The sequence below is a fragment of the Crocuta crocuta genome, unplaced genomic scaffold (assembly GCF_008692635.1).
Source record: "Crocuta crocuta isolate KB4526 unplaced genomic scaffold, BGI_CrCroc_1.0 scaffold580, whole genome shotgun sequence".
In the NCBI taxonomy this organism is placed as follows: Eukaryota; Metazoa; Chordata; class Mammalia; order Carnivora; family Hyaenidae; genus Crocuta; species Crocuta crocuta.
Window position 1 is genome coordinate 5,138,151 of NW_027527940.1, and position 15,145 is coordinate 5,153,295.

General features: G+C 40.1%; 1 protein-coding gene across 5 annotated transcripts in view; it reads left to right on the plus strand.

Moving 5' to 3' along the window:
- Positions 1 to 735: 735 nt before the first annotated feature.
- The window catches only part of IL20RB (interleukin 20 receptor subunit beta), a 33,666-nt gene continuing 19,256 nt past the window's right edge, over positions 736 to 15,145 (plus strand). For 4 of the 5 annotated variants that reach the window (XM_077752352.1, XM_077752354.1, XM_077752353.1 and 1 more), the window contains exons 1-2: positions 736 to 931; positions 14,496 to 14,622. In XM_077752352.1, the coding sequence (XP_077608478.1) occupies positions 859 to 931; positions 14,496 to 14,622 (200 nt within the window). In that variant the 5' untranslated portion in view covers positions 736 to 858. The remainder of the gene's footprint in view (positions 932 to 14,495; positions 14,623 to 15,145) is intronic. The other variant, XM_077752356.1, reaches the window with a different exon arrangement.

Below are 15,145 nucleotides of genomic sequence, written 5' to 3' on the forward strand. Positions count from 1 at the left end.
TAATAGAGTTTTAATTTTACAAGCTGAAAAAATTCATGGGGACAAAGGGTGATGATGATTGCACAATTTGAATGTATTAATATCACTTTATACTTAAAAATTATTAAGAAGGTGAATTTTATGTTATGTGTATGTTACAACAATAAAAATTTTCCAAGAAAAGCCCCCAAACAAAATATACTGCAAGGAGTCTCATTCCCATTTTTCTCCTACATCGTCCCGATTCCCTCTCTCTCTGCCCCAAGGTAACCAATCTTGTTAGTTTCTATGTCTCCTCCCAGGTTTTATTTTTGCCAATACAAGCAAATATAAAGCTATATTCTTCACCTTCTGACCTTTTTAAAAATTTATATTAAAAAGAAAAATGTTTAGGTACTTTTTCTGAAGTATGTAGCAAAAAGAGCTAATAAGTACTCAGCTGGAATGAATTCACAAGATGGAGACTTGGAAGAGGATAGTTTATTTGATGAGGTAAAATAATCTTGCTTGCTTACCACCAAGGGGGCCTCTAGGGACTCCTAGGGTCCCCCAAGACAGAGCCTGTGGTCAGGTATCTCTCCGAGGCAGGTTCTGGCAGATTTTCAAGCTCCTCAGAGTTATCTTTGGAGCTCTCCTAGACCACTCCCTCTGATGCAATATATGGGTTTGGACAGAAAGGACGGTGCTGCACAGCCCGCCCCTTCTGAGCTGTCTGGGCTGGCTCCTCTTCCTAGAACAATTCAGGCTTCACAGCAACTCAAACCTCAGCTCCAACATCTATACTCTGAAGCAAGGATGGCTGAGATGGACAGAATGCTTCATTCTGGAAGGAAACAGTGGTCCAGGTCAAGCTGAGTCGGCCAAATACAGACCCACTCTATGGTTCTAGAAGAAATTTTGACACATCTTACCATGTGGTTTTTCTACGCCTTGATTCCATGTTTGCTCCTTGGTAAGTACGAATTAGGATATGGCCAATAGCTTGGGATTCAAATGTAGGTTAAGAAGGTGGAAAAATAACTTCAGCAGAGTTTGGAGTTGTAATATATGCATAGAACATCCTATGTCTGTCTGTTTCTATAAAAAGGTTTCTCACCGCCTAAATCTTCATCCCATATCACAAAGCAAAAAGCCAACGTTCTGTTTGGAAATCTCTTTCCTAATGGTCACAGAACAATCTAAAAAAATAAAGTATCAAAACAAACAGTTTTAAAGGTTAGCAGAGCTCCATGCATTTTATTATTTATCTCATCTGGTTTTAAAAGGCACAACATGGTTATCTCAGTCTTTGTGTGCTTTGGAGATGTTAATTGGAAGGACATGTTAAAGTAAAATAAAGATTCTAACAAAATACACATGAATAAAAAGGCTTAATTTGCAACCTTGATATTGGGTATAAGACTTATAAAAATTGGATTTCTCTCCTGATCACTGCAGAGAAAGTAGCAGTTAGATATTCCATAGCATTTGAACAAACTTGGTTTGGAGTATTTTCCCTACCAGTCAGTTTACACAATTTTCTCTGCTCCACCCCTGGCTGCTTGTACCTACATGCTTTATTGTTCCAAAATTGAAGCTCTTTAGTCTTTGATGTTTCTTCATGTTTAATGCTCCAAGGTACTGGGAACTTTGCACTGTTGGTAGGAGCCTTGAGTACTGTCTTTTTCTTTTTTTTTTTTTTTTTAACACTGAGAACTAATTGTTTTAGTTTAAATCAGGCAACACATTAGTGCTAAAGTGATTGCAAATGTTTAGAATTGGCTTTAACATCATATTTATGGTGTCCCAATTGCTCAGCACATGGTGTTCAAATCTGCTGTTTGTTTCATGACCCAGCATATTCAGGCCTCAAGTCTATTTCTCACTATTCCTTGACAACAAGTACAAACGACAGGCAGCTGCTGTCTTCACATTGACATGTAACACCCTCATCTCCTCCTCCTGGCTTTTATGATGGTTCCCACCAGAAGCCCCATCTCCAGCCCAACCTCCTATCATCATTCTGGATGGGCCGCTCTTCCTTCAGACTCTTACTGGACCTCTCTCCCCTTTGACCCTTGACCCCACATACTCTACTTAGGGGGGCTACTTCTGTTAATTGCATTGACCTGAGGGAAATGCCTGGGCATCTTTTCTTTTCTTTTTTCTTTTTTTTTTACAAATAGTTTATTGCAAGTTGGATTCCATATAACACCCAGTGCTCATCCCCACAAGTGCCCTCCTCCATGCCCATCTCCCCCCTTCCTCCCCACACCCATGAGTCCTCAGTTTGTTCTCAGCATTCAGGAGTCTCTCATGGTTTGCCTCTCTCCCTTTCCCCCACCATTTCTCCCCTCTTCTCCCCCATGGTCCTCCGTTAAGTTCCTACTAATCCTCCTATACGTGCAAACATATGATATTTGTCCTTCTCTGCCTGACTTATTTTGCTCAGCATAACACCCTCAAGGTCCATCCATGTCGCTACACATGGCCAGATTTCATTGTTTCTCATTGCCACGTAGTATTCCATGGTATAGATAAACCACATCTTCTTGATCCACTCGTCCGTTGATGGACCCTTAGGCTCTTTCCATGTTTTAGCTATTGTTGAGAGTGCTGCTATGAACATTGGGGTGCATGTGCTCCTATGCATCAGCATTTCTGTATCCCTTGGGTACATTCCTAGCAGTGCTATTGCTGGGTCATAGGGGAGTTCTATTGTTAGTTTCCTGAGGAACCTCCACACTGTTTTCCAGAGGGGCTGCACCAGTTTGCATTCCCACCAGCAGTGTAGCAGGGTGCTGGGCATCTTTTCTGGTGTCCTCACCTATGCTGGCTCCTAGCATAGGGTAAACCTGTTGGTTAATTGGTTAGTTAGCTGGTTGATCAGTTGGTGGAACAAGTTGCCAGGAAAACATGCCCCCACTAAGCCAGAGGGAGAAGACAGGAAGGTCAAATGAGAAGGGGAAAGCTCAGCATTTTTCTTCTAGGTTCTTTTTCCTTTATTGAGGTATATTGACAGATAACATTATATTATTTTCAGGTATACAGCGTAATGATTTGGTACTTGTACCATAACAAATCTAGTTAACATCCATCACCATACATAGTTATGTATCCGAACCCTTGTGAGTTCGCTTCTTGAGGAGTCAGAAACTGCACCAGCTTCATTTTTTGCACAAAGAAAACTTGTATTTGCAGCAAATAAGGAGATCGTAGGGAATGGCTTCAAAAGCAGTAACTCCCCAAGGGTGAATGGGTTCCTTTTATTTAGGGTTAGGCTGACTGTTTAGATAGGGAAGCCTTGTCACACATGCACCTTAAGGAAACATGCCTATCCATATAGTCTATGTTACATAAATGAAGCGTGTGGTCCTCCTTGGGTGGAGATTTTCATATTATAATGAGGTAAAGGTAATTGCTGGTCTTTCCAGGGGTCACTGGTTTATCTGCACAGGCACATGCCAGGGGTTTAGCTCAGTCTATTCACATTCCTCCCCCTCCTCCTTCTGCCACTGCCGCCGCCACCACCACCACCATTCCCACTACTACTACTGTCACTACCACCACCACCACCACCACTATCCTCCTACTGCCACTACTACTATTTTCGCTACTACTGCCACTGCTACTACTATTACTACTACTACTACCACCAACAGCAACAATAATAATAATAATAACAATAATAATAATCACACTGGCCATTTTTGAGCACACACTGTGCTCCAGATTAGCAAAAATGTTCTCTTGACTTCTCACATCAATCTTGTAAGGTAGGTGGCTTTATCCCCATTTTACATAGTAGGAAACAGATTCAAAGAGGTTCCATAATTTGCCCAAGTTAATGCATCTAGTAAGTGGGAGAACTGGAATTTGCCTCTGGTTTGGCTGATTCCATAGCCTGTGCCCTTTGTACTCCTCTGCAGAAGCTGCTGAGACACTGAAGCAGACCAGGAAAAGGGAGGACAAAGTAAAGGGAATAAAGAAACAAAAAGAAATACCTTTTCTGAGCATTTTCCACAATGGCTGTTGGAGGTGAAAGTGGCAGAAAGGAACCCAAAAGAGGGGAGTTGACAGCAGACCCAGTGGGACGAAACCAGCGTGGCATCATTCTAGGGAGGAGAAACAAGGATTTCTGCCTGGAAAGTTTGCCCAGGGGCTTTGCGGTGGGCAGCCTTCATTTAGCAGCCAAAAGGTCAAATGCAACATAGGAGATTAGGAAAAAGGAAGTCAGGCTGAAGCTAATTTCATGAAGGGAGCCAAGCTTGCTTCACTTACTTACTTTTCCTCATTTGACATTTCTGGTACCTACTATGTGCTGGGTTCTGGGCAAGGTGCTGATTATAGATGACAAATTGGAGTCCCTTGCCTTTAGGGAACCTAAGAGCCTCCTGGGAAATGTATTTAAGTCTTTGGCATTTGGGAATTTACCATTATAGCTTCAACTACTATTTGGCAACTGGAGGTAAGGTCTGGATTAGTAGCACTCAGTCTCAAATGCACATTGCAGTCATCTGGGGAGCTCTTAAAACTACAAATGCTGGGTTTCGCAGCCAGAGAGTCTGACTTAATTAATCTATGGTGCTTTCTGGCCATTGGGATGTTTCAAAACTCCCTGGGTGGAGCTCCTCAGAGAAGTGGTTTGTTCCAGGACTGGGCAAAGAAAATACAAGTCTGGAGTATTTGTGGTAAGAAAGTGCTCCAAAAAAGGATGGAGGCCTAAATGAAATGAGTATCCTTGATTGAATCCTGGATTGAAAAAAGAACATTGGTGGAAAAACAGGCAAAATTCAAATAAGTGTGGAGTTTATTTAGTAGCAATGCACCAATGTTGGCTTCTTAGTTTTGACAAATATATAATGGTTATGCAAGGTGTTAGTATTGGCGGGAGCTGGGTGAAGATATATAGAGACTCTGTGTACTGTCTGCAGTTTTTTTTCTGTAAATCTAAAATAATTCCAAAAATAAAAATTCTGTTAATAAAAATAACATGAAAAAAAGAGAGTGAGGAGTGGGAGTAAGTCAAAAGGACACAGGAACCAATTTGAAAGAGCTCCCAGTGGCCAAAGCTGGAATAATTTGCGTACCAAAGTAAGTAACAATAGGATAAAATAAATATTCATGAGTCCACACTAATATAAATAGTTGAACAAAGGAATGAATAAATAGTGGAGAAGGAACAGCCCTTCCTTACAAAATTCTAAGTAATAAATGGAAAATCACCGTTAATTGGAACATCACAGCCGTAATTGTTGCAAATGGTAGCCACTAGTAAGTGCTAAAATTAATGGATGAAAGTTTGAGGAGAAGCAGAATATTCATAGTGTCAAAGTATCTCCCCTAAGTTATTATTTATTAATTATAAAGAGGGAAATCGTATTTTTTACATTAGAGATGCCAAACATCACCAGGAATAAGACATACTAGCCTCATGTACTCCCTGTCAATACATGCCAAAAATGTAGTACCTCAGTCAAATTATGGGAAAACATCAGACAAAATCAAACTGAGGAATTTTCTACAAAACAACTGAGTAGTCCTCTTTAAAAAAAAGGTAATGTTATAAAGACAAAGACTGAGAACAGACTGGAGGAGATTAATTAGATATGTGGTAACTAAATATGGGATTCTGGATTGGTTCCTGAGAAAAAAAGAAAGAACATTAGGGGGAAAAACTGATGATGTTTAAATAGAACCTGAAGCTTAATTAATGATATTGTATCTGTGTTAATATCTTGATTTTCATAATTGTACCATGCTTATGTACATATGCACGGCCGAAATAGAGGGCATATGGGAGCTCTCTGTACTATATTTTGCAACTCTTCTCTGAGTCTGAAATCATTTTAAAACAAAACTTAAAGAAACCAAACCAAACCATCTCCCTCATGATTCTAGTGGGGCAGCCAAGGTTGAGAATAGCCTCTAGACCCACATTTCTCAAACTTTAATGTGCGCATGAATTACCTGGGAAACTTGTTAAAATGCAGATTCGGGTTTAGTAGGATGTAGGTTGTAGCCTGAGAGTCTGCATTTCTAATGAGCTTCTGGGTAATGTGATGCTGCTGATCCAAAGACCACACTTTAAGACTATGAAGTAATCTGTCACTTTCCTGAGGCATGAATTTGTTTGTGTACCTTTGAAGCTGGGACGTAGGCACCAGTTACTCCAGCAGCAAGTGATGCCAGCAGCCATGTCCCAGCTCAGCCTTAGCCTGTTCTTCTTCTGGTCACTTACAAAGTAATTTTCTTACAATAATTAACTGTATTGGAGGGAGGAATTTTAGAGCATGGCGTCAGTTTATAGTGCCAATATCCTCTACACTGCAAGCTCCATGTCATAAGCAGAAAAATGGTCTTCCAAAGATATACATGCTCTAATCCCTGGAATCTGTGATATGTTACTTTCCATGGAATAAGGAATTTTAAAGATGTGATTAATATTATGGGATCTTGAGACTGGGGGATTATCCTGGATTATCAGGGAGGGCCCAATCTAATAATACATGAGTCCTGAAAAACTGAGAACATTTTCTGGATGCAGTGAGAGAGAGATGGGAAGGCAGGAGAAATTTGAAGCATGAAATGTAATCAGTCAGCCATTGTCGGCTTTGAAGATGGAAGAAGGGGGCCATGAGCAGGAATGTCGGCAGCCACTAGAAGCTGAAAGGGCAAAGAAATAGATTCTCCCCTGGAGCTTCTAGAAGGAATGTAGTTCTGCCTACTCATAGGCCCAGTGAGTCCTGTGTAAGACTTCTGACCTATAGAACTGTAATGAAAAAAGGGTGTGTTGTTAGAAGATGCTAAATTTGTGATAATTTGTTACAACAGCAATAGAGCACTTAATAGACTGCAAGAGAGAGAGATCGACATTGTGAATGAAACTCTGTGCAAAAAATGTTGCTTAGTGTTGCCCACGCTGAATCTTAATAGTCAGGTCATGGTCACCTGTCTCAACTCTATTGGAAACACCAGAGGCTCCACCCGGTGGTCCTTCTTCAGATACTTGAGTCGAGACTGCTAGAATGAGAACAATACATTTCTCTATAAAAACAAAAGTACAAATATTTAGAAGGAATCAAAAGATTATACAGAGGGTTCCAGCACCTCTCTCCACCCTATCCAGTGTGGCTTAAGATAGAATTATTTAAGATTTTTCACCCTCCTCAATGTGGCTAATTTGTCTGTCCTGTCCCTACTTCTGAGTTTACTCTCCCCTTTCCCCTTGACTATACAGTTGAGCCTTGAACAACATGCCAATCCTGGTGCATTAGAAAATCCACATATAACTTCTGACTCTTCCAAAACTTAACTGCTAATAGGCTACTAGTGACCAGAAGCCTTACCAATAACATAAATAGTTGATTAACACATGTTTGATATAATACATGTATTATCTACAACATTCTTATGATAAAGTAAGCTAAGAAAATCACAAGGACAAGAAAATGCATTTACAGTACTGTACTGTATTTATCAAAAAAGATCTGTGTGTAAGTGGACCTGCATAGTTCAATCCCTTGTTGTTTAAGGGTAAACTGTATTCTCTGTTTTTGCACTTGTACATTTACATCAGGTAGAATCTTTGTTAACTGATTTCTTCAGAGACTTGACTTCAATACACATGACTGATGACACTTCTTACAAAAAAAGTGCTGTGTGGATAACAAAGGTTTATTTTTCCCCTCCCCTTAACTGTGTTCTCAAGACAACATTCTGTAACAGTTGGAGAGGATTTTTTTTATCCCTTTGAAGGTGGAAAGAATCACTTTTGGCTTGAGTTCCCATCTCATAGAGTCATTTCCTATTTCCTAGTTAGCGTCCTAGCAGAAAAGGAATCATTCCTCATGCGGAGGAGCCATGATACTTTCTACGTAACTCTATTATGTTGCGTGGCATCAGTCGTTCATGGGCATTACTGTTTTTCCATCTCACACCCAATGTATATGTGTTGCATAAACACGGGCTAAACAAAGATGATATTTGGAATATATTATACAAGTAGCATAAGGATATTAATGATGTTGCCTGTAGGGCTCAGAAAGAAGCAGCAATTTTCATTTTGATACAGGAACAAGACTGAGTATTTTGCCCATAATGGAGTCAGGTATGGAACTTTACAAGTAGAAGAGAGTCACACAAGTACAAATTATTGCATTAACATAATGGAACCACCTAAAAGTTGGGACATCTCTTGCTGTTTTCCTGCCCAGGTGCCTTCTTGTGAAGAAAGACATACCCAGTAATTAAACCTCCGAGTGTGTTGCTTAAATACTTGAGTGACCTAATCATCTGGACACCCTCCCTAAAAGGTCTCCCTCACTGATTTAACTGACTGGACCTAATTGTAGAACTTCACATTTTCCTTGGTGCGTCTCATTTTGAGTTTATCCAATCATGATCTTTTAAACTTCCTTTTTAATGTTTATTTTATTTTTGAGAAAGACAGAGCATGGGCAAGGGAGGGGCAGAGAAAGAGGGAGATACAGAATCTGAAGCAGGCTCCAGGTTCTGAGCTGTCAGCACAGACTCCGATGTGGGGCTCAAACCCATGAACTGTGAGATCATGACCTGAGCTGAGGTTCGAGGCTTAAATGACTGAGTCACCCAGGCGCCCCTTCCCATCATGATCTTTCAAAGTATATCCTGTCATTCAGATAATCAGAGTTAATACTATTAATATGTGATGATATTATGGTTGTGGGTTTTTTTTTTTATGTCTTTATTTTATTTTGAGAGAGAGAGTGTGAGTGAGGGGAGGGGCAGAGACAGAGGGAGACACAGAATCTGAAGCAGGCTCCAGGCTCTGAGCTGTCAGCACAGAGCCTGATGCAGGGCTCCAACTCAGGAACCACGAGATCATGACCTGAACTGAAGTCGGACACTTAACCGATTGAGCCACCCAGGTACCCCGGTTGTATTTTTTAATTGAAATTTTGTTGAGGAAATTCTAGATTCACATACAGTTTTAAGAAATAATACAGGGATTGGGGCATCTGGGTAGCTCAGTCAGTTGAGTGTCAGACTCTTGATTTTGGCTTAAGGTCATGATCTCAAAGTCGTGAGATGGAGCCCCACGTTGGGCTCTACACTGACAACTGGGGGCCTGCTTTGGATTCTCTCTCTCACTCTATCTCTGCCCCTCCCCCACTCACATGGGCATACATGCACGTGTTCTTTCTCTCTCTCAAAACAAATAAATAAACTTAAAAAAAAAAAGAATATAAGGACCCCAGTTTCCCCTGGTGGTATTTTGCAAAACGATAGTGTAATATCACAACCAGGATATTGACCTCACCGATACAATCCTATCTTGTTCTGATTTCCCCAGTTTTACTTGTACCCATTTGTTTATATGTGTGTGCACAAGTATGTGTATACGTTTGTATATTTACAACAATGGTCAGCATACTGAAGAGTTCAAACTTCACAATGATACCTTCTGTTGCCTTTTTATAACTATACCCACCTCCCTGTTACCACCCTCCCTTCCCTACTGTTTCTAACCTCTGGCAACCACGAATCTCTTCTCCATTTCTAAAATTTTATAATTTCAAAATGTTATACAAATAGAATCATACTCTATGTATCTTTTTGAGACTGGCTTTTTTAATTCAGCAAAGTTCCCTGGAGATTCCCTAAGTTGTTTTGTGTGTCATTAATTGTTTCCTTTTAGTATTCCACGGATAGATACTCTATAATTTATTTAACCATTCAACTCTTGAAGGGCACATGGGCTGATTCCAGTTTGTCTATGGACATTCCTGTGTAGATCTTTTGTATAGAAGTTTTCATTTCTTTGGGATAAATGCCCAAGAGTGCAATTGCTGGGTTGTATAATAATGACAAGTTTAGTTTTATAAGAAACTGCTAATGTATTTTCCAGAATGGCAAATACCATTTACATTACCACCAGCAATGTATGAGTGATCCATTTTCTCTGCAACCTCCCCAGGATTTGCTTTGTCTTTTTTTTTTTTTTTTTTGCCATTCCGATAGCTGTGTGTTGCTATTTCAATTGTGATTTTAACTTGCATTTTCCTAATAGCTAATGATGTTGAACATCTGTTCATGTACATATTTTCCATCTGTACGTTCTCTTCAGTGACATGTCTCTTCATGTCTTTTGCCCATTTTCTATTTACTGTTTGCTTTTCTACTGTTGAGTTTTATTAGTTCTTTATATGTTCTAGATATGAGTCCTTTGTAAGATAAGTAGTTTGCAAATGGTTTCTCCCATACTGTACCTTGTCTTCTCCTTCTCTTGATAGGTTCTTTTGCAGAGCAAAAGATTTTAATTTAGGGGCACCTGAGTGACTCAGTCAGTTAAGTGTCTGACTTTAGCTCAAGTCATGATCTCATGGTTTGTGAGTTCATGCCCTGCATTGAGCTCTATGCTGTCACCACAGAGCCTGCTTTGAATCCTCTGTCCCCCTCTCTCTGCCTCTCTCCTTCTCGTTCTTGCTCTCTCTCAAAATTAATCAGTCAATAAACTAAAAAAAAAGATTTTAATTTTGATGATGCTCAATTATAAATTTTTTCTTTTATGAATCTAGCTTTTGGTGTCAAGAATAAGAACTCTTTGCCTAGACCTGAAAATCTTCTTTGTTTTTTCTTAAAAGTTTTAGAGTTTTACATTTTACATTCAGTCTATGATTCTTTTTTTTTTTTTTTTGAGAGAGAGTACATGTGCATGCAAGTGTGAGAGCGGGAGGGGCAGAAGAAGAGGGAGAGAGAAAATCTTAAGCAGGTTCTACTCCCAGCACAGAACCCTGCTAGGCTCAGTTTCATCATCTGTGAGATCACGACTTGAGCCAAAATCAAGAGTCTGGTGCCCAACCGACTGAGCCACACAGGCGCCCCTCTATAGTTCATTTGAGTTCATTTTAAACTAGGCACAGGATTTAGGTTGAGATTTGGAATTATTATTTGCCTTGCAGATGTCCTATTGCTTTAGTATTATTTATTGAAATGGCTGTCCATCCTCTATTGAATTACTTTTGTGCCTTTCCCAAAAATCAATTGAGCATATTTGTGTGGGTCTATTCTGGGATGTCTAGTCTGTTTCATTGATCTAGGTGTCATTTCTTTTCTTTCTTTCTTTTTTTTTTTTTTTTTTTTTTTGCACNTTGCACTGTCCCCCAAAATTATGCACAAACTACTGGTAGGTCACTTTAATAATTAATCTCCTGGAGAGAGTTTAGATGGCTAGTCCATCGTCCTTTCTGTGAGATATGAAGTAGGATTTCATATTTTCCATTCATTTCTAAAAGCTATAATCTCCTATAATCTCCTCATCCTCACTATAAACTGACACTATGTTATTATCTTGGTGTTATTTTTTTTTTTTTTTTTTTTTTTTTTTTTTTTTTTTTTTTGGCCAATATCACACAACCTCAATTACTATAAGTCTTCAAATTGGGTAGATTTATTCCTCTCATTTTGTTCTTTTTCAAAATTGTTTTAGTTATTCTAGTTCCTTTACTTCTTCTTATCCATTTGAGATAAAGCTTGTCTATATCTACAAAAACCCTTGATGGGCTTTGATAGAAATTACTTTAAATCTGTATATGAATTTGGGGAAAATTACCATGTTAATTATGTTGAATTGTCCGGTCCATTAACACAGTATATCTCTCCATTTATTTAGTTTGGCTTTGAAACCTTTGACCAGCACTGTGGGTTTTCTCTATACAGATCCTAGATGTGTTCTATACCTAAGATTTATAACTATTTCATTTTTTTGAGTGATTGTAAATATTATTTTTAATTTTGGTGTATAAATGTTCATTGCTAACACATAGAAGTACAATTAATTTTTTTATGTTTATCTTGTATCCTTTAATATACTTACTGGTTTTAAGAGGGCTTTTTTTTTTTTTTATTTCTAGGAGAGAGAGAGACAGCGTGAGCAGGGGAGGGTCAGAGAGAGAGGGAGTCACAGACTGAAACAGGCTCCAGGCTCTGAGCTGGCAGTCAGCACACAGCCCGATGCGGGGCTCGAACCCACGAACCGCGAGATCATGACCTAAGCGAAAGTCGGACGCTTAACCGACTAAGCCACCCAGGCGCCCCTTAAGAGGGCTTTTTTTGCAGATTCTTTGGGATTTTCTTTTTATTTAAGATTTTATTTTATTTTTAATTTTTTTCAAGTTTATTTATTTTGATAGAGAGAGAGTGTGTGCAAGTGGGGGAGTGACAGAGAAAGAGAGAGAGAGAGAGAGAGAGAATCCCAAATAGGCACCACAATATCAGCACAGAGCCCAGCGTGGGGCTTGAAGCCACGAACTGCAAGATCATCACCTAAGCCAAAGTCGGACGCTTAACAAATTGAGCCACCCAGGCGCCCCTTTATATTTTCAAAGTATTCTCTACACCCAATGTGGGGCTCACCCTCACAACCCTGAGATCAAGAGTCACATGCTCTACTGACTGAGCCAGTCAGACACCCTGATTCCATGGGATTTTCTATACAACCTATCATGTCACCTGCAAACAGGGAGAGTTTTATTACTTCCTTTCCAATCTGTAATGCCTTTTACTTCTTTTGTTTGACTTATGACAGTTGCTAGAACCTTCAGTACGGTGTTGAATAAAAGTGGTGAGAATGAACATCCTTGCCTTGTTCTTGATTTTAGGGAGAAAACATTCAAGCTTTTCCACCATTAAGTAAGATACTAAGGGTAGGTTTTTTTGTAGATGGTCTTTATCAAATTGAGGTAACTCCCTGCTGTTCTTAACTTGAAGAGAGATGTTTTCTTTTTTAAATTATGAATGTTAGATCTTATAAGTACTTTTTCTGTGTCAGTTGATGTGATTCTAAGATTTTTCTTTTTTAGCTTTTTGATATGGTGGATTACAGTAATTGATTTTCAAATGTTGAACTAGCCTTACATACCTGGAATAAATTCCACTTCATCATGGTGTGTAATCTTTTTAATACATTATTGAGTTGGGATTGCTTGTATTTTGTTCAAGAAATATATTGTTCTGTTGGATTTTGGTTTTGTTTTTTAAATATATACTATCTTTGATTTTGGTTTCAGGGTAATACTGGCTTCATAAAATAAGTTGGAAAGTTCTTCTATTTTTGGGAAGAGGTTGTATAAATTTGGTGTTAATTAAAAATATATATATATTTGGTAATGTTCTCCAGGGAAACCATCTGGGCCTGGAGATTTTATTTTTGAGAGTCTTAAAGTTATGATTTATAGCTGTCTATTTACATAGCTATGTGATACCCATATATCTGACTAGAGAAATATTTTGAATACGTTAGCAGAGGAAGGATGTCAGAGAGGACCATGTACCACCCTCCTGTGCCACTCCACTGCAGCTGCCTCTTTTCCTTTTCATCTCTGGGCGACTGCAAAATTGAGTGGGGAGGGTAAGAGGCCTTCCTGTGGGTACCCCAGGTGTTTCCTTGCAGGGCAAGCTGTGGATGCAGAGAGTAAGATGGAGGTGTATCACCGGGGTCCTATATTAGAGAAGAAAGGGCATCAGGCAAGATGTCCCCAGCAGTCCCCCATCCCCTCAGGGTCACAGGGCTTGATAATGAACAACAGATGCCAATCTGGACATAGGCACAGAGATGAAAAGGCCCCCAGTGAGGGCCCCATGTGCTCCTGATGTTATCACTGCGGTTGTAACAGCATAGGGAGACAGGTGTTGGGGACTAACAGAGAAGAGTGTCAAAGTGAGAGGAGCAGGACTGCGGCTGAAGATCCAGACTGCATCCTGGGCTGCAAGCAGGGATGAGCCCCAGGACTGCCCGCTTCCATTGGGGTGCAGCTTCAGTGTCAGAGGTCTCTTTGATTCTGTGTGAAAACCGTAGACCCACACTCTGTGTGCACACCCTCGCCACACCACACCCCTGTGTGAGCAGATGCTCGTGTCCCAGTTGCCTCAGGGCCCTGCGGTCTGATCTGGCTCGGTGCCCTTCTGGATCAGACTCCTTCCACTCCTTCCACAGCAAACCTGAGCCTGCACTTCACAGCAGGCAGCTGATGCCCTATTTTACTTTTGGGGGATGTGAAGGGATGTGCTTTGGCACCTGAGGTTGGCAGTAGCAGGGGAAGGACATAATGAGAAAGTGGCAGGAGCCTCATGGGTTTAGTCACATGGTCAGTGGCAGAGTCAAGGCGTGCATCTAGGTGGGTCTGACCTAAGAGTTGTAAATAATGTGCTTTAGTTTTCTCACTTATATAGTGGAGAAACTGATGGTCCTTATCTCACAGTATGATTGTGAGGATTAGAAGAGATAATCATGTAACAATGTAACACATGGCCCAGATAGAACATGGTATGTGCTCAAAAATATCAGCCACCATTATTATTAATGGGAATATGCCGTTTATCACCAAAGGCAGAATTACAATGATGATAGAACAATTTAGCATTAACCCAAGTATGATGAAATTAGGATTGTTTCTGGTTCATTAAAATGTGAGGCCTTTCATTAGAAACTAATTTGAAGCTGTGACATTCCCCTGATATGAGCTCCATGTCAGCCTGTCTAACTGCCTCAATCCCAGATGGAGTGGCCATCCTGCCTGCCCCCCAGAACCTCTCTGTACACTCAACCAACATGAAGCATCTCTTGATGTGGAGCCCAGTGTTTGTGCCTGGAGAACTAATACACTATTTTGTCGAGTACCAGGGGTGAGTTTGATTTGATTTGTTTTGTTTTAAATTTTTGTTCCTTAAAGAGTAGTTGATTCCTGGAGATACGGTTTTCATGCCAGAGCTGAAGGAGGCTTTGTGATCTCAGGGTTAGATTATTTTCCATGATCTGCCTCCTCTGTCTGCATGGCCACAGTTGAAGAAGCAAGGGAAATTGTGCTGTGTATTTGACAGTGAGCTCTCTGGGAATATAAGTGTGTATAAGTGTGTATAATACTACATTGTGGTAGAGCTTCTTTCCAACAGTGAGCCAACTGTCCAATCCTAAAGAAAATCTTAAGAAATGAGTCTGACTTTGACTTGAGGTGGATAAATCATTAGAGTCACAGATCCTTTGGAGGTAAGGGGAGGCCTCGGTTTTCCTGACTATGAGCTTGCCTGTAGGAGCCAAAACAAATCATGGTCCTAAAGATCAGCAGGACCTGGGGCCAAGCAAGCTGTACTCTTCTCCAGGTGCCCAGGCTCTGAGAACTGTTGAGTAGGGACAGGGTAACAGAAGCCT